At 50.2% G+C, this 19,770-nt stretch overlaps 1 protein-coding gene across 1 annotated transcript in view; it reads left to right on the top strand.

Annotated features, from left to right (window-relative positions):
• Positions 1-1,871: 1,871 nt before the first annotated feature.
• Positions 1,872-19,770, top strand: part of LOC130126066 (protein jagged-2-like) — a 45,466-nt gene continuing 27,567 nt past the window's right edge. The window contains 3 exon segments of the mRNA XM_056295431.1: positions 1,872-1,991; positions 2,293-2,517; positions 10,399-10,707. Coding sequence (XP_056151406.1) covers positions 1,872-1,991; positions 2,293-2,517; positions 10,399-10,707 — 654 coding nt within the window.

Raw genomic sequence — 19,770 nt, 5'->3', positions numbered from 1 at the left:
CCTGTACACATTTGCTGTGGCTGTAGAACAGAACATCCAGTGTGTATACGTTTGATGTAACTATATTGTCCAAAATAAAAATACATTCATTCATAAAACTCATTTTGTATCTTCTGGGATAAAGCGTTTAATGGAACTGGAATGAAGCGAACCACCTCACAGCTTCATACACCAGGTTGAGGCTGGCTTCAACCTGGCCAAAGGCAGAAGGCGGGGTCGAAATGTCATCGGCCACGGAGCTCCTGCTGATGTGCCAGGCCAACGGGGAGGGAACATCACTTTGTGTGCTACTATTTCAGAGCATGGTGTGCTAGCTTTTATCCCCATTATAAGGCCATACAACACACAGTATCTCCTCAACTTCGTAGAGTCCCTCTACAGAAGGGGTCTCTAACACGTCGCTCGCGAGCTACCGGTAGCTCGCGGCCCCTTTTCAAGTAGCTCGCCAAAGGGTTAATGAATCTTTCATAAACTCTTTTTTTTATTTCTGATTTTCTCCCAATTTAGAGGCCAATCGCTCCCTATTTTAGTTCCAACACCCATCCTCGTACTGCATGCGTTCGCCAACTGCGTCTCTCCGGCCGGCAGTCCGGAAGGAGACGCCTCGCCACTTCCGTTACAAGGCGAATCCAGGCCGAACTACTGCTCCCCCCCCCCCCCCCCCACCACACACACACACACACACACACACACAGAGACGCATTCATATGCAACTGCATCGACACAAAGCCGACCGACGCTTAGACCGCTACACCACCGCGGACTGTAAATTTGAAAACTTGATGAGTCAAATGTGTTTGGTCACTTGGGAAAACCTGCTTACATTTCTAGCCAATCAAATGCACAGGTGTCCCGCCCCCTCCTTACACAAAATTATTATTGGCCAATTAGTTGTCAATCAAACAGTTGCGCCGCTGTCAAGCTTGACGAGTCAGTGGTGATGTGAGACGGACAGCAGCCATGACCGCGGCAGCTGCCCATACCAGTAAGAGGCTAAAGACACACTATTCTCACGGAGAGCGGGAAACAGAGTTTTGTTTCACCAATGTAAACGACAAGTGTGTGTGTCTGATGTGCGGAGCTAGTGTGTCAGTCGGTAAAAGATGTAACGTGGAGCGCCATTTCACCAAAGTCCACAGCAAGTTTTCACGGGCCTTCGCTGCAGGTAGCAGTGTACGAAAAGAGAAGATAAAGGAGCTGGAAACTACGCTTCAAAGACAACAGTCTCTGCTCACAAGACCAACGAAGAAGAAGGCCAGAGCAGCAACGGAGGCTTCGTTTAAAGTGGCGCACGTCTTAACCAAGCACAAAAAGCCCTTCACTGATGGCGGGATTGTAAAGGAGGCTATGACTGCGGTGGCTGACGCGTTATTCAGGGACCATAAAAGTAAGATAGAAATGTTGTCTGCTATTGCAGATGTACAACTTGGCGCTAATACTGTGGCAAGGAGAGCGTCTGCGCTGTCTGTGGATGCGGTAAAACAGCTGGACTCGGACACGAACAGGTGCAAATGGTTTTCAATTCAGTATGATGAGTCTGTCGACTCCAGTGATACAGCCCAGCTAGCTGTTTTCATTCGGATGGTGTTTGATGACTTTTCCACCAAAGAAGAGTTTTTGACCTTCCACTGAAAACCACAACCAGGGGAGTTGATATTTACCATGCAGTGAAGGACCACTTTGCAGAACAAAAGATCCCTATTGAAAAGCTGGAGTCTGTAACAACTGATGGAGCCCCTGCTATGACAGGTCGTCACTCAGGATTTATTGCGCACTGCAAAGCGGACCCGGACTTTCCAAAATTTCTGAACTATCACTGCATCATTCACCAGCAGGCTATATGCGCAAAAGTTATGGAATTTGACCGTGTGATGGCGCCTGTTGTTAAGATCATCAACTCCATTCGAGCAAAGGCTAAGCAACACCGGAGCGTCAAGCTGTTGCTGGAGGAATGCTCTGCGGAGTATGGGGATCTCCTCCTCCACACTGAAGTCAGATGGCTAAGTCAGGGTACGATACTACAGCGCTTTCTTTCCTTGCTGGGTGAAACCAAGGCATTTATGGAAACGAGGGAGGAGGACACCACCCTGTTATCTGATGCAGAGTGGCTACTTGATCTTGCTTTCCTGACAGATGTAACAGAAAATTAATGACCTGAACCTACAGTTACAAGGCAAAGATAAAAACATATCTGATATGATCAGTGCTGTCAATGCGTTCAGTGCAAAACTGTCATTGTACATTCAGCAAGTGAAAAACAAAAGGTTTCAGCACTTCCCCTGTGTGTCAAAGATGTTGGAAAGTCACACCAGTGCAGCCAGCGTTTTAAAGGTTTCCAAGTATTGTGACCTCTTGTCAAGGCTTGGACAGGAGTTTTCAGGCAGATTCAGTGACTTTGAGAAACTTGAGCCCTGTGTGGCATTTATGGCCAACCCCTTCATGGATGTGGACATAAGGGAGAATTCAGGACAGATTGCTGAACTTTTCTGTGTTGATCCTGTAGAAATGGAAACTGAGGTAATAAACCTTCAAAATAATGTGCAGTTAAAGGCTCAACAGCATTCTCAGCATTTCTGGAGCTTAGTAGAGCCAGATAACTATAAGAATCTTCAACCAAGCAGCTCTGAAAATGTCTGCTTTGTTTGGGTCTACATACCCCTGTGAGTCGGCCTTTTCTGACATGAATGTCATGAAAGCAAAATTCAGAACAAGACTGACAGATGAACATTTAAATGACTCCATAAGAGTGAACCTGAGTGGATACACTCCCACATACGCCTCTCTTGTTGACTCCATGCAGTGCCAGTCATCTCACTAACTACACGACTGAATACACATCACACATACAACTGTACATGTGAATACTCTTGTGAAGTGATACAGTGACATTTGGACAGATATAACAAAATGACAAGTGAGTAAGTAATAATATCTGTGTATTTGTAATTGGATTTTGTTTTGACAGCATTCATATTTTAATTTGATAGTGTGCCATAGACTAGAAAGAAATGCATGCAGAAATACAAAACGCACATGCAGGTGACTTAAATACTTTCTGTGATGTTTTAATACAAAATGTGAGTTGTGGAAACCAACATTTTGTGAATGTTCAGGCAAAACAAGCTTATTCAGTTTGTTTGGGTTGAAATAAGCTATGAGAATAAATGTTACAAAACACGAGTAGCTCTCGGCCATTTTCATTTTGTAAAAGTAGCTCTCAGAAGAAAAAAGGTTGGAGACCCCTGCTCTACAGGGATCTCATCTCTGATGACGAGGGTCCAATTTTAGATGATTAACCAAAGTATGTGGTAATTTGGGATATTGTGAGTTTCCATCACTCCGACACTACCAGGCAATGCTTTGTGACCCACTACAGGATGCTGATGGAATTCCTCCTGCCCTGGCCCCATTCCTTAACCCAGTTGAGGAGTTCTTCTCAGTGCGGAGGTGGAAGGTTTAAGATCGCCAGCCACATACTCAGATGACCCTGCTAGCTTCTATGGATGCAGCATTTTGAGGACGTCACAGCTCACGCCTGCAGAGGCTGCATGAGACATTCCAGAAGATTCTTTCTATGCTACATTGCAAGGGTAGTTATCCGCTGTGATGTGGATGGGAATCTGCGGCCTGACAGACGGGAACGTCAGGAGGTGTAGAAAAACTGCACTGTAATTCCCCACACAGCGCTGTCTATACAGTTCTGCCTAAGGGGGTGTTTCCTATGTTTACATCTCTAATTTTGTATTTTTTTCCTTTGTACTATGCAGTGCTGTAAAACAGTCCTGTCTTTTTCTTTCCTGTATTGCAATGATATGGTCTGTCAACAAATTACAGTACAAACAGTAAAAGCACAAATGTGAATCCTGCCCAGTCTCATGCAATCAATCCCCCACATACAGTAATGTGTAATTTTATACTGTTGAAACTGATGTATGTCATACAGAAAAAGTGCAGCCTTGTGCATTTTCAATCATTGTCATCAAAAGCTAGGCTGTAATTTATATCAGAAAATACTTAAGAGTGCACTGTTATATTCACAACATGGCTAAGCATTTTGACTATCTTGTTTGTAAACAATGACAGAAGGACTTGTCATTCTAATGGCACTGACATGTTCATTGACCTAAATATTTACTTTTGAGAGATGAACTAAGGATTTTGAGCAGGTTACGGGCTTTTGCAGGTAATCCGGGTCTGTTTATACGATTGTTTTGAGAAATGCACTTACTGTTTTGCACATGCATGGATGATTCAAGAAATGCACCAAGAACGACTGAGAAAAACTCTAATCCATGAGCTATGTTTGAACCCACTGATCAGAATGGCTTTATGCATGCTCAGTAATCCAGGTAAGAAAATCACAGAATGTTGAATCTGCCCGTGACGTCACGAACTACAGATGGCGGGCAGGAAGTGATTTTCTACATAGGAAGCACTGTCACAAACTTTCGAAATGCCTATGTTTGGCATCATTAACTGAGAAGCCACAAGGAGTTTTAATGAGTACCAAAAGTTGTTGTTCATGGAGGGGGGGGGGTGCAAGAAGTTGACCGAAAACGCCGGAAAAAATGGCTCGCGAACCGTCGTCTGCGGTCGGGAGGAGCGGAGTCGGATAACGCTTGTGTGCAGTGACCACTTCGTCAAAAAAGAAATCCCTCTTCATAACATAAGGATCATGTCCAACATATCTTACTTTCTGTTCATACCTTTCTCTCATAATATCGTCTAAACTAGCACAGTTCGGGCTAAACTAGCGCCATCACGTCCATTCTGCTTTTCACTTCCTGCCCTCCGTCTGAATCACGCGCGCCATCCGAACCACGTGACTGCAAACAAACTAGAGCGAGAAACGTTTCATCCGTCAGCTAAGTGACCTCTTCATTCTCAGCTGACTGCAGGTTTCCCCACCCTTATAAACCATACAGTGGCATGACGACCGAAACCGGTTTCATATGCAAATTGCCATGACCATTAACCAGAGCTACAATGGCCATGTGTACTGTAACGTGCATGGATCACCAGATACGTTGGCCGCTGGCTGACGGATCCGATCTTTTAGTCGAGCGGTTAGCGATGTCTCCTGCGGTGCGGGCGATACGGGTTCGCTTCCCGGCCGCGGCAGTTCCTGTGGTTGCCCCCCCCCCCCCGAATTCGCTACATTGGTGTCAGAAGTGGGATGGTGAGACCGTAAGGCCATCGGAAGAGTATGCCCCCAGAGGCGTGAAGGAGCTGATGTGCTTAAACGCGGGGACGCGCTTCCCGAAGGAGGGGAGAAGTGTAATGGGCACAGATAAGTAGACACGTTGGCCACTGGCTAACGGGTCTGACCCTTTAGTCGCGCGGTTAGCGATGTATCCTGTGGTGCGGTCGATACGGGTTCGCTTCCCGGCCGCGGCAGTTCCTGTGGTTGCCCCCCTGAATTCGCTACAGTACTATTCACAGAGGATTTGGGAATGTTTGCAATCACAGTCTATAGCGTACGCTGTTAAGTGCCAGGAGGATTGCTGTGACTTGTACATTGGGGAAACCAAACAGACGCTGGTCAGATGGCACAACACAGGTGAGCTGACACGTCAGGCCAGGACTCTTCACACCATCTACGGGCCAGTGGCCACTCTTTCAATGATGAGGATGTGCACATCCTTGATAGGGAGGGAATGGGGAGTCAAAGAGGCCATCTATGTGAAGAGGGAACGACCATCCCTGAACCGAGGGGGGGGGGGGGGCTAAGAGTACACCTGCCGCCATCTTACAATGCTGTGATTGCAACCATTCCCTAATCCTCTGTGAATAGTACACAAGGCCATTGAAACTCTAGTTAATGGTCACGGCAGTTCGGATCATTGGTTTCGGTTGTAATGCCGCTGTATTGTTTGTCCCCCCCCTTTTTTCTCCCTAATTCTACTTGGCCAATTACCTCGCTCTTCCGAGCCGCCCCGGTCGCTGCTGGAACCTTCTGCCGATCCGGGCAGGGCTGCAGACATGTCTCCTCCGATACGTGTGGAGTCACCAGCCGATTCTTTTCACCTGCCAGTGACGAGTTTCACCAGGGGGGTCGTAGAACATGGGAGGATCACGCTGTTCCCCCTCCCCCTGAGCAGGCGCCCCGACCGACCAGAGGAGGCGCTAGTGCAGCGACCAGGACACATACCCACATCCGGCTTCCCACACGCAGTCTCGGCCAATTGTGTCTGTAGGGACGCCCGACCAAGCCGGAGGTAACACGGGGATTCGAACCGAAGATCCCCGTGTATAGGCAACGGAATAGACTACCCGGACGCCCCCATGCCCCTGTATTGTTGGGATACCTGCAGTCAGTTGAGACTGAAGAGGTCACTTAGACGTGTGATGAAATGTATCTGTCAATAAACGTTGTGTTCAGATGAACTGATTCAACTGTGTGTGACCATTGATCAGAGGCGCTTGCCCACACTAGTGAGGCCACGCAGGGAGGTTGCTGAGACACGTGGCTCACTGCTACACTTACACTTTCAAATTCAGTTCATATTCTACCATTACTGAATCTTGCCAGGATGCATTTTCAGTCAGGTCTGGACACCCCCAAATTTGGATTTGGGCTTGCCTTGCAAATCCCCCTCTTCCCGGGCACATCCCCGGAGTACTCGAACCGTCACCGTAATCCTCCGGAGTCTGGACGCCGTCCAGATCCATCGTGCACAGGAAATAAAGTAGAGAGTTGGAAGAGGGAAGCTGCAGCAATCAATGCAGTCAAATATTTGAAAAGAAAAATTAAATTCAGCCACTTGGAAGAGATTTTATTTTTATTAGACCAAACGTGGACATCAAGGGGGTTGTGTTCTCACAGCAACATATCTTATCTATTTGATAACACATTAATAAAGGAATATCGGTTAATTTTATTGCAGCTGTAAAGTGCCCCGGAGCGCTGGAAAGGCGTTACATAAATCTAACTTCCTCTTCTTGCTGGCACTCTCAAGTAAATATACTGTAACGACCACGGATGACCAGACTCGCTAGCCCCTGGCTAACGGGTCGGACCCTTTAGCTGACCGGTTAGCGCAGTCGCCCGTGGTCCGGCTACCCGGGTTCGAGTCCCGGCTGCCCCCTGAACTTGCTACAATATAGTCGCATTGAAATGTCAAGCACAACTCTGTTGAGCCGAAGCCGTCGGAAGTGTTACTCAGCTCATGTGAATTTGAGCATCTGTGGGGAAGATCCTCTCCTACCCCTGCGAGCTGGCTAACAATGCTGCGATAATTAACCTCGTGACTTCTGCGAATGATCTGAACAAGCGGCGTTAAACATTAACACGATCTCATCTGATAAGGCCATCATAAAGAGATGAACAAAAGAGCCTTGTGTGCGTGTGTGCGCGCGCGCACGTCTACGCGTGCGTGCGTGTGTGTTGCAAACTATTCATGAGCATGTATGTGTCTGCTTAGGCGTGTGCGCGCTCACGTGTATGTAGGACGGGATTGTGTGTGTGTGTGTGTGTGTGTGTGTGTGTGTGTGTGTGTGTGTGTGTGTGTGTGGAGGCGCAGCCGTCTGCACCTGCTTCCCAGGGAGGAAACATCTGTTGCAGGGTGTCAGAGGCCACCTGTCTGACAGTGTCCTGATGATGGAAGAACACTGCAGCCTCTGGCCTATGCTAACTGAACATGACCCCTCACAGCTAGCCTGCAGCTCGCTATAGGGGCCACACTGTTTAACATCCTCACACGGACCGGACCGCTGCCATTTGCCCCACCCGACATATATGGCATACTGAACTGTATTCGATGGTATACAAACAATGAGACGCTTTATAGATCCTTAATACTTTTGTCTCCGTCACAGGGACGTCTGATGAGTACGGCTACAGGTCATCTTTACTGACAAAATAATGACATGTCCGTCAGTGGGATCCTATGTGATTCTGAGGTATTCATAGACGAATTTTAAGAAGGATTTCCTCTCTAGCGAGGCACTTCATGTACTGATAGACACACCAACACTTCATTATATGACCAGATGAAGATGGGTATCAGTGAACGCTGGTACGGGGTCAGTTTCCTCGTCCACTTTTTTTTTTATTTCTGCAGTGCTGGTTATTGAGAAAAATACCAAACTGAGCTCAAAAAACTGTCAGTGGAGCTTATTTAGTTTCAAAGAAGCGGCGGGATTAAAGGGTACACAAAGTAATCCCACCTCTTTCCCTGAGATTATCAACACGTCCACTCAGGTGTGATCACGTTTAACAAGACAGGTGTCTTACCTTAAGTGCTGCTGACCTCTGTAAGATGCTGGGGTCATATCGGGACCACCACCAGATAGTGAGTAACAGTCCCCCACTGGTTATCCTCTCAGAAATGTGGCCGGGACAAAAAACAGCCTCTGCAACACTGTCGAAACAAGGTGGTGCCAAAACACTGAGAGGAAGACAGGGCATTGAAATTAATCGATGAGAAAGATCAGGAAATGTTTTGCCAAACATTGGCATATCAATAAAGCTGGGGGGGGGGAGTACACTTGCACCGCAAAAAGTAGGGATCTCTCTCCCACTAGGCCCATCCATGTAGCAGAGACGGGCCTAATACGAGGCATCGGGGTGACGCGGAGGGGTGTACACAGATTAGTGTACATAGATTAAATCTGATTTACTTCAGCCTCCCCGTTTACTCGGCCGCCCGCGTATTTTCCATCACCAGCCAGTAGAGGGCGCTGACAACCGCGCGTTTATCCGCTGACATCCCAGTGGCGGCTCAGGTGTCACCGCTGGCACCTACAACACGCTTCAAAGTCAGGGCTCGTTTACGTACGTCTAACTTTTTAGCATTTTATTTGTGATTATAAGCAAGCAAACAAACAAACAAACAAACAAACAAACAAACAAACAAACAAACAAACGAACGATGAATACGCCATGCCACAGCACGTGCAGTCGTAATTTAGGATCACCACCCTTATGAGTGGAGATCGACTTTATGTTGTGGGACACATATTGAGACAGGAAGCAAAGTTCGTCCGGAGAGAAAGGTGGACCAGAGGCGGCAGCGGCGCTCGACATACGGACGAGCGCCTCGGCCACAGAATCATCACAGAGCGTCGCTCTCACAGGGCCAATCCACCTCCCGCTCCCCGCGGTCGGCTCTACTGCACCCCCCCCCCCACACACACACACACACTCCCTCTCCTCCCTCCCTCTCCTCTCCTCCCCCTCCTACTCCTCCTCCCGAGGAAACCGGGGAGGTGGTTGAATGGTTTGCTGGGCTGCCAATCAGAGCTGGGCTTTGGCTCCGGGCTGCTGAAACGGATCTGCACGCTCAGCCTCCGCGCGGAGTAAAGTCAAGCGGCGGAGGAAAGTGGCGCGCGTGTGTGTGTGTGCGCCCCGGCGGAGCGCCTTTCTCGCGGTCCTCTGTCAGCCATCCTCATCCTCGTCTCGCGCCCCGCTCTCGGATATCGCTGATATATATTTGAACAGCTCGTCTCGCGGAGAGGAACAGCTAGACAAGGCTTTTTTTTTTTTTGGCGTTGTGCATGCCAGGAGAGGAGGAGGAGGAGGTGGTGGAGGATACTCCAGCAATTTCTTTTTATTGATTAATTTTTTTTTAAAGCTAATGGTAGCCGAAGCTAATCAACCGGAGCCATGTGGAATTATATGGGGAGATTACAACGCTTGTTAATAGTGTGCGTTTTGCTCACGCTGTCTGCCGAGGTGAGAACTTTTCCTTTATCACACGAAAGGCAATATTTGGGGGGGCTCTGAAATAACATTTGGCAGCGGTGTCTATCTTTTTAAACAACGGTGGCACATCGTTTTCCTTTTCTTTTCCTTGTCTTTTTTTTTATTCATTTGGGGCTGAATTCCATCCTTAATTGAATTGCGTGGTGCGTGCATGGCCAGTCAAATCATGTGATCTCGGAATTTGAAATGCAGCTCCTCTCTTAGCCTGATAAATTGGGTTTTCGATTTGCAGACCAAGTTAAATCCGGCTGTCGTGACGATGTTGTTGGGGGGTGGGTGGGTGGGTGGAGGGGGGGGGTGTCCACAATATCACTTTTGATCTCAAGTCAATTAGCCTGTACGTGATCGATAAGTATCAGCGTGTAAATATAGCCACGTAATAACGGGATGTGCGTGTAGTGAGAGCTTTGGTTTCCTTATTTCCCATTTTCGTTTGCAGCGTAATGACGCCTTGGTCGGCTCAGACTGAGATAAATGTCAAGGGGAGACTCAAAGCAGGCGTGATACGCAGGGCAGGTCGAGCACCCCCCCCACCCACCCCCAAAAATAATCCAAAACTGCGTCGAAAAAGTTCGTCACCGAATCACTTGTTATTGTATGAGAACCTCCACGTACCCCCCCTCCCCTCCCCATATATATATATATATACACACATATATATATTGATTGGTTGTGCTGTCGATTCCTTCCAGGTGTCCCAATCCACGGGGTATTTCGAGCTGCAGCTGCATTCCGTGGAAAACGCGAAAGGTGAGCTGCTCAGCGGCGAGTGCTGCGACGGCGAGAGGGACGCCGCGGACGGCCGCTGCACGCCCAACGAGTGCGACACCTACTTCAGGGTCTGTCTAAAGGAATACCAAACGGAGGTCACCACGACGGGGCCCTGCACCTACGGGACTCTAACGACCGGCGTTATCGGTGGGAATACTTTTCAGTTCAAGAACGTGAGGAACGGACAAAACGCCGGGAAGATCATTATCCCCTTCCAGTTCGCCTGGCCGGTGAGTTGACCGTCATGTGTTGTTATCGCGCGTCAAGGAAAGGAGGGATGAACAGAAGAGGGGGGGGTGGAGTGACGAACAGAACAGAAATTGAAAAAGAAAAGTTTTGTGTTGAATGCTGCGCGAGAGAGAGAGAGAGAGAGAGAGAGAGAGAGAGAGAGAGAGAGAGAGAGAGAGAGAGAGAGAGAGAGAGAGAGAGAGAGAGAGAGAGAGAGAGAGAGAGAGAGAGAGAGAGAGAGAGAGAGAGAGAGAGAGAGAGAGAAAGATAACGCACCCGGACTGGTCATGAAGTGTACCAGTATAACCGCCTCCACCACACGGCCCCGCTGTTTTGATTAAGTGCGCCGTTGCGCCGCCACAAGGCTTGGCGCACCGGCGCACCGGGGCGCGCTGGGAAGGTTTTACGCACGGCGGATCGCGCACTTCCTCCTTGCGTAACGAGCTGCCAAAGATGCAGCGCTCCTCTACATTCAGCAATAGTGTGCTGCACCGGCCTAAAGAGGCGGTATGTGTGTAGGATGGCGCTGGTTTGTAGAAGTGGGGGGGGGGGGGGGAAGAAGCAAGGAGATCCCAGTCGAGTCGTTTGTTATAACATGGTAGGTAACTTGTTATCTAATCCAAACAGAGCAGGGCAGCCAACGCAACGCAGTCGGTTTTCCTTATTTGGACAGTCAGCGTGGGAAACGGGAGCAATGTTGGCAATCAAAGCTCGGTGAAATTGCTTCTACATGAGTCGCTGCTAGATGAAGAAAAATGAATCTGAGGCTGCAAGAGTGGCCAGCACTGGTCCGAGTGACCTTCTCCCAGCCCAGAGGTTCCTCTATTGATTCCAACGACAGCCATGGGTCCGGTGACTCATCACACAGCCATCCGTTATAAGCCGTCCTCGGTAAAACACCAGCTTGACGTCTCATAAATACGGCACAAATAATCCCATCACGGTTCCCGTCTCCACGATCGGTCGTGGCATCGCTGACACGTCTTAGAGGGCCCGAGGCAAGCGGTGAAGTCGGAGACATAAAATGACATGTGCAGTAAAACAATTTGTCGCCGAGGATTAACGGAGACGCGATGACCGTGATGACAATATCCAGAAGGACGGGGGTTGTCGCGGCCGCTGGAGTGGCGCGGCGGGGAGAGGGAGCAACCGCGACCGCGGCGGTGTTTTCCTGCTGGAACGTACATATTGGGTGCTTTGTGTGGTTGGCTGGCTACGTGACCTATCCATTCATCACTCCCCATGGTCAGCTGTCAGCGGAGGGGAAGATGGAAGTAGTAACTCGGGGCCCTGCGGGTGGATACAATTACCACTAAGTCGTGTGTGACACAGGGAGTGGATATCGGTGTCACCAACTACTCAAACAAGTGAAGATCCCCCCGGTCAATCTGGGCCGGGGGATGCCTTTACCTCTCCGCCTCTCAGGTTCACGCTCTGTCCGCTGTTGGGTCATTGTCTAACACGGGGCGCGTGGGGGGGGGGTCAGGATTTTCCACTATCCATGAAAGGTTTGTGTGTGCGTGTGCGTGTGCGTGCGTGTGTGTGTGTTCCCCAGCGTCTCTCCAAGGGCCTCTCTTGATGAGGCTGTGAGGGCCAAGGCCGCGAGTGAGTGCGTGAGTCCTGCAGGGTTGCTGTAGGTATCGCTGGCTGCCGTTATCATGGATTCAGATGGCGGAGGTTTCTTGACTCGGTGTAAAGTTTGTAATGTCATATGTAGCGTGCGTCGTTCACCCAGGGTGGACATGAAAAAGACAATAAAAGACGAGGATCTTCTCGGTCCCCGTCACTCCGGTTACTGTCAAAGCGATGTCGCTTACGTTGTCCAAACATGGTTTCGTGGTCTTCGGTACGACGCATCACACAGGAGTCCAGGACAGGTCGCCTCCTTTACCCCTGGCTCAGGTGGACAGCGGTGAGGGCTCTCTTGTAGCAGTCAAACAGCTGCATGCCATGGCAACAGCCGGTCAAGACGATCAGGAAGCAGGAACACTCGATTCGTCATCTGAAAGGAACCTCAAGAACCCAGGGGAGCGAACGCCAGCCAGGATGACTGTCGGACCTGCGTGGGCTAGCAGTTAGCTTAGCCCGGCCCGCTTCCGCGTCCTGTCAGACCGCCCTCGGTGCTTCCTCCGCGGGCGCAGCTCCGGGCGGGGGCCGTGGTCCCTGGGCCCAGACCGGATGCAGTAGACCAAGCTCCCCCGGCCGATCCAACGCCAGCTCTCCCAGCCAGACACAGATGATGAAATATGTCAGTGTTGCCAGCTCATGTTTGACCTCTGAACCCAGCGTCTGAGTCTGGGCAGCCTCCTCTGGCCTGGCGACATGACAGCATGGCTGATACATATGGGTTCCCGCCCGGCGAGGCTGTGAGCTATCAAGCACGGATAGGACTCGATTATGTCCTGCAACCCGCGCAATGATATTTATTAGCAGGCACACTTTCGGATAACGTGGCAGTTTGCTGAGGTAACGGCCATATTTGTATGTCTGTAAAACATACTTTCCAACTTGGTATCTGAAGCTGTATGAGGATCAGTATCTCTGAATCCAGCCTGAGAAACTGATGCTTTACTGGGACAAACATCTACCCCGCTACCTCCCGGGATCTGTTGTTCCGTAGGATGACGTGTCCCCCCCCCCTTTTTTTCCCTCCCCAAAATGGCAGGATCTCTAATTTTAGGCCCCCTCGCGCATTTCTCAACATATTTTCCTGTTCCGTCCTGGAGCCCGACTCTCCGGAGGAACCAGGGCCCGCCGCGCCACGCCGCTCGGCTGATAAACAGGGCCCACAGTAACTAATAGAGTGTGTTTTGTGCGAGGCCGTGCCCTGCAGCCCGTGGTGGTTCTGGCATCCCTGTGGTCGGCGACAGTATCTGGGCCACTGGCTCCCGACATGAATAAGCAGTGAAAAAACGCCATTGTTCTGCCCCCTCGCCGATCATTTCCTTTTCATGTTAACCCTCTGGCTGCTCGGGTCTTCAGTGACATCTTTTTTCATGAAAGGGAATGGTGGGGGGTGGGGGTGGGGGTGGAGCGGGGCGGGGTGGGGTGAGGGGGGGGGGCTAAAGGAGAGAAGAAGGAAGGATGGAGGGAAGGATGCTGGTGAGGAGAGGAAGCGCGTGCCCCCCCCACCACCACCTCCTCCTCCTCCTCCTCCTTCCTTGTGAGGGAGTCTGTCACGAGGGAGGGAGGGAGGTGTATTTTTAGGAGCGGGTCCTTCACAGAGACACTTAAGATACTGGCTGTTTTCTTTCTTTTTCTTTTTTTTTTGGTGACTGCAGAAGTGGAGAAAAACAAGCATTTTGTTCTTCCCTCCACCTCAGCCCCCACCCCCCACCCCTCTCGCTGTCTCCCTCTCTCCTTATGGGGTATTTTTAGAGGCGCTCTGTCCTCCCCTCACCCCTCCGTGAGTAAATCAGGGATCAGGGGGGTGCGTACTCCTTGAGTTTCATGGCCGTTTTTCCAGCGCCACTCTTGCCAGAATTTCCCCCTTCGGCCCGGGCAGCGGGTTTGACGGGCTATGGAGGACAGAGGTGGGACAGCTGTTGTTCGAGTCCCCTCGCCGCGCGCACGATGAACGCGGTTCGGCGGAAACAGCTGTCGCCAACTAGCGTCAGCCGTCTCTTACTGGCTGGACTTGGCGCGGCGTCTCTGACGACGCGACCGGCCCTCACTCTGCGCCGCCCGCGCTGCAAAGAGCGGTGGCTGATGGGCGCCCGGGTGGCGCAGCGGTCTATTCCGTCGCCTACCAACACGGGGATCGCCGGTTCGAATCCTCGCGTTTCCTCGGCTTGGTCGGGGCGTCCTACAGACACGGGTGGGAAGCCGGATGTGGGTAGTGTCCAGTGGGGGACTGAGGGGGAATAGCGCGATCCTCCCACGCGCTACGTCTCCCCGGTGAAACCCCTCACTGTCAGGTGAAAAGCAGCGGCTGTTGACTCCACATGTGTACGGGAGGAGGCATGTGGTGGTGTGCAGCCCTCCCCGGATCGGCAGAGGGGGTGGAGCAGCGACCGGGACGGCCCAGAGAATGGGGTGATTGCCAGGTACAGCTGGGAGGGAAGAAAAAAAAAGGGGGGGGTAATAATAATAAAAGAGATGTTTGATGACAGGGGTTCATTGTCTCAGGTTGTTATTCTTGACACTCGCCTCCTTCGACTCATGCCAAATGCGTCCCTGGTGCATCTGATCTGCCCCCCCCGCCCCCCGCCCCCCATTGCAAACCTGTTTTGGTGATGGTCTTATGGTTGGCAAGCACTGAGAGAGGAAAAGATGGTGTGCGACCCAGTTGTTTGGGGGTGATATGTGGAAGTGTGCAGCATGCACCTGCTCGCCTGTCTTGTGTGTCTATGTGAGTGGAGGTGAGGAGTGTGTGGTTACCATTTGGTTAATGTGTGCGTTTGTGTGTGCTTGTTAAAATCCTCCTCATCTTAAGCCTGCTCCCCCCTGCCTCTCCTCCTGGCAGACTGGGTGACTTTAATAAACCTAAAAGCCTCCTCCGCCTGTTCCCATGATGGCCGAGGCAGGGCTCTGTTACGTATTTGTGCGGGCTAGGTGAGGCCGAGCCAGAGATGGAGACGGTTTAGAGGCCCCTGCGCTCTCTTGTTCACTCTGGTTGGGATGGGCCTGCTCATCTTTCCCACGCTGCCCCAAATCCAGCGACTGGTGACTCTGGTTCCACTCTGAGTGACCTGAATTTGCCCACAGCCGTATGAAATGAGTGATTACCTGCCCTGACGTGTCACGCCAGCCAGAGGATGGCAACGAGATGGGGGGGTGGGGGTGAAACCAATGCATTTGCTTGCTGATGAGGTTGCTTGTGTGACTGATTTGTCTGACAGGGTGACTTTGTGTGGGTATGTGTTACTATAAATGTGCAAGTGTGTGGAGAGGGATTTTTTTTGGCTTATCCTTTAATGTACATATCTTGCCAGTGTGCGTCTGTGTGCACACTGCCTGGCTTTAATCTGTGCATGTGTGCATATTGTGCACAAGTTTGTGTCTGTGTGAAAGCAGTAGAAATCCATGCATTCCCTATCAGTGATTAGAGCCTAAAACATGGTCTCTCTCGCTCTCTCTCTCTCTCTCTCTCTCTCTCTCTCTCACGCATGCACACACAAGCTCGTTTTATCTCTCATTTGACTCATTGTAGTTGCTCACATGAGGTAACGGGGATCAGGTGGCACAGCCTTGCAAGGGGAAGGAGAGAGGGAGTCAGAAAGAGAGAGAGAGAGAGAGAGAGAGAGAGAGAGAGAGAGGAGAGAGAGAGAGAGAGAGAGAGAGAGAGAGAGAGAGAGAGAGAGAGAGAGAGAGAGAGAGAAGAGGGAAAGTGAGAGAAGGCCTTGCAGAAACAGATAAAGGGTTGCAGAGAGAAGCAAGACAGGCAGGGGGAAAGGAGAAGAGAACACGAATGAAGGAGGGTGGATATGGAAAGCTGAGAGTAGCTACAAGTCCTTGTTTGTGTGTGTGGGGAAAAGGAAAGTAAGGGAGAAGAGGCAAGATATGGAGATGAAAGCTGAGAGAGAGAGAGAGAGAGAAAGATGGATGGATGGATGGATGGAGGAACAGATAACGGGTTGGCAGTAAGAGACGGAGAGAGAAACAGAAGGGGTGGTGCTTCATCACCCTACCCCTCTATCTTCCACCTCCCTGTCTAACGTCATTTCATCCTCCCTCATAGATGGCAGCAAGTTGAATCAGTTCATGTGGATGTGCACGTGTCCCCGGTCCCTCTGTGAACAGCACACGCGGCCCTGACACTCTGGTTCACGCTCACGGCAGCTGGCGTATGAAAACCGACGGTTGGTTTCGGCCGTTACGCCACTGTATTGTTTGCAAGGGCGGGTGACACCTGCAGTCAGTTGAGACTGAAGACGTCACTTGGATGAGTGATGAAACGTGTCTCTCAGTAAACGTGTCCGGACGGACTGACTCAACCTTCTGTGATTTCCCTACCTGGGTTATTTGGACATGCATACAGACACTTCCCTCATCGACACCCCATAGTTATGCATGTTTTGTGAAGGAGTTGACTGGCAATAGTTTGGTGACTGCAGCTGGTTCGTTAGCCTGCAGGTAAAGTAATGCAGCACGGTTTTGGATCCAAGTCTCTCTCTCTCTCTTTTTTTTAAAAAATTTTTTTAAACGAAATGTTAGCTTACAAAAGCATAGCTGCCACGTTTTCTGCTGTCTGTCAGTTGCTGCGGCGCAAAGGAACATGGGAAGTGTTGCAGCGGTCCTCTCCGGGGCACTGGGTGAGGGTTCAGCCCTGTAGGAGTTGCTCCCCGCATCTTGGGCCAAGCTCTCTGCTGGTAGCCTCAGAGTTACCCTGCTTCGGTCTCATGGTGGAGCGGCTTGTAACACTCTGACACACTTGTGAGTTTGCTGCGTGTAAGCCCTCGGAGAGGAAAACACATTCTGACTCGGCGCTGGCCCACGCCGAGCATCGGGTCCTCCCCTGTGTAAGAGCCTCCTTTGTGAGCGCTTCACGAAGAGTCACGACATTTATTGCTGTGAAGTTTTAAGGTTTGACCGTTGTCCGAGTGCTGGCCTCTCCGTGTCTCCGCCTTTTAATCCAGCTTTCTGGGTTTTTTTTCTTGGTCTATTTGTCTGTTGGCATCTCTTTCTTATTCCGTCTTCACCCGTCCCCTGTTTTCTGTAACCCGTCCGTCCGTATTTCAGCCATAAGCGCACACTCGTAAACACACCGTTCCTGCGTTAACGCATGCTTGCGTATCTGTGTTTGGCTTTACGAGCGAGAGGACTTGTTGCAGAACTTGTTGCCCTAGGTGCCCATGATGATTCTTGCCCGGCTGAGAAGCCGGGGTTAACACAACAGTCTGAGCTTGTGCCGTCCACATCCCCAGCTCACATGTGCGTCCCGTCACATGTCTGACACGATTGATTGTCATCACATCGCCTCTTTGCCACGAAAGAGTTTTAGCTAAGGTTTGCCCCGGACTCCCAAGAAGGCGGGTGAGGCCGTTGGTTCATCAAACCTCTGCTCAGGTGGATTATAACGGGGGGTGGGGGTGGGGGGGGGGCTCGCCGGGGGGCTTCCCAGGGCGGGAACGCCACTTTATCAGTGGCGCTGACAAAAAGGGGTGCTTCCTTAAGCCTCTTTTGTCACTGCACCTTTCATGTCAATACAATGACTTCCTACCTTCGCCGGCTTTGTCCACAGCTATTATCGAGTTATCGAGACAAGGGGAGAGAGGAAGAAAGGGAAGAGCGAGATATGGAGAAAGAGGAGAGCGTGGAGGGAAGGGCAGCTGCACTGGGCAAAATGTCAGGGAGTGGATTTGAGAGCATTTACATAAGGCCTCTCTTGTGCCGTGCTGTGAAGTAGGTCTGTGAGACATATCTGGCATTCAGCCCCTTGCTAAGGTGTTGGGTCCGCACTCTGTGCCGCTGCTGTGGCAACACAGGGCCTGTAAATTACGACTGCATCCAGTTTTGAGCTGCTTGGCTGAAGATGAATGAAAGAAAACTACAGATAGCGTTGTCCCCACTTGTCTTCACTAACAGAGGTTAGATGCTCAGTGGATCTCAGTCATGTCTAAGCAGGATCCTTGCTCTTTGTGGATTGCAGCATCATGGATGGTTTGGATTTTGCTGGCAACCTTGGCTGGAGTTCATCCATTTTTATTTTCTGCAGATTTTCTGGCTATTACAGTATGAATAGTTTTAGAAAAGCAATCTGATTGCAAAAAGACATGTTCCAACCATGCTTATAATTGCCATAAGGCGGTGGACCTCATTTGGTTGGAACAAGCCTAACCAAGGAGCAAGCTGGCTGAAAAGCCAAAGGCCATGGTTGTCAAAGTTAGACATGAACTTGTTGCCTGTCATCCTCTCTCTTTTATGTGACAGCCTTCTGATCTTCTTTTACCGCATTCCCCAGTAATAACACTTTCAATAGTTGGACCAGTGATGAAAGACACCCTTTCTCTTTCTGTCACCCTCTCTCTGTCCTCATACACTGTCAGATCCTCACCTTTTAAGGGTGTATAGTTAACCATGTGGTTTTTCCGCTGTTGCGCTAGTTGATGAAGATTCACCAGTTCTGTGTCCAGTGTTGATTTTTCTCTAACTTGGGTCTGAAAAGGTGTGAATGTGTCAGACCTGTGGTGGCCTGGCGGCCTGTCTAGGGTGTCTCCCCCGCCTGCTGCCCAATGACTGCTGCCAATGATGCTGCTCCAGCATCCTCACGACCCTGACTTGGATAAGCGGCTTGGATAATGGATGGATGGGTCTGAAAAGGCTATGCAGCTGGTGAACATGCTGTGTGAAGGGTCTGACTTTTTCTAGCTTGTCGTGCCCTTTCTCTTATATCGTTCCACTCGCACTCGATTCTTAAATGAGGCAGGAAGGCCCTGTAAAATAGCTCCATTTTGGTGGAGGCAGGTTGGGGCGGTCTTACAGAGCCAATCAGTGTCAAATCATAGCTTGATTTATGTTGTGTGAGGCTAATCAAAAGGATACATATGGCTGGAGTGCAGTTCAAGTTGGCACTAGCCACATGCCCAACAGCAGCAACCCATCCATCTTGAGGTGGTGGCAGAAGAACGATGGCCCCAGTGATGAAATGGTTATAGTCACCTGGTTTTACCGCCCGAATGCTTTTGAAGCCACTAGCAGGCTAATAGGGGTTAAAGACAAGTAAACATCAAAGAAGTTGAATCAGTTCATCTGATACAACGTATCTGTCATTAAACCTTGTATCCAGATGAACTGATTCAACCTCCTTTGATTTTCTTCCCTGGATCATTGAGCATGCATCAAGCCAAGTCAACAGGACTTTGAGTTCAGATTGTCCTGTGAACCAGCAGCTGGATGTAGATACCCAGGTATGCGTCCATCAAAACGTGAAGCATTTCCGTGCTTGTTTGGTAACCCAAGCTAGGGCTGGGCATTAATTTGATATCACTGATTATCATCTTTCAATGCTTAAAATCTTGGCTTAAAATTCGGATAATGTCATACCGTGATTACCGGTCTCAGTCAATGATAATGGAATCAATTACCTAAAATGTCTCACAATTTGAGATCTGAATGATTTATGG

The sequence above is a fragment of the Lampris incognitus genome, chromosome 16 (genome assembly GCF_029633865.1).
Source record: "Lampris incognitus isolate fLamInc1 chromosome 16, fLamInc1.hap2, whole genome shotgun sequence".
Taxonomy (NCBI): domain Eukaryota; kingdom Metazoa; phylum Chordata; class Actinopteri; order Lampriformes; family Lampridae; genus Lampris; species Lampris incognitus.
Note: the sequence above shows the minus strand (reverse complement) of the source record. Positions and strands in the feature narration are given on the sequence as shown.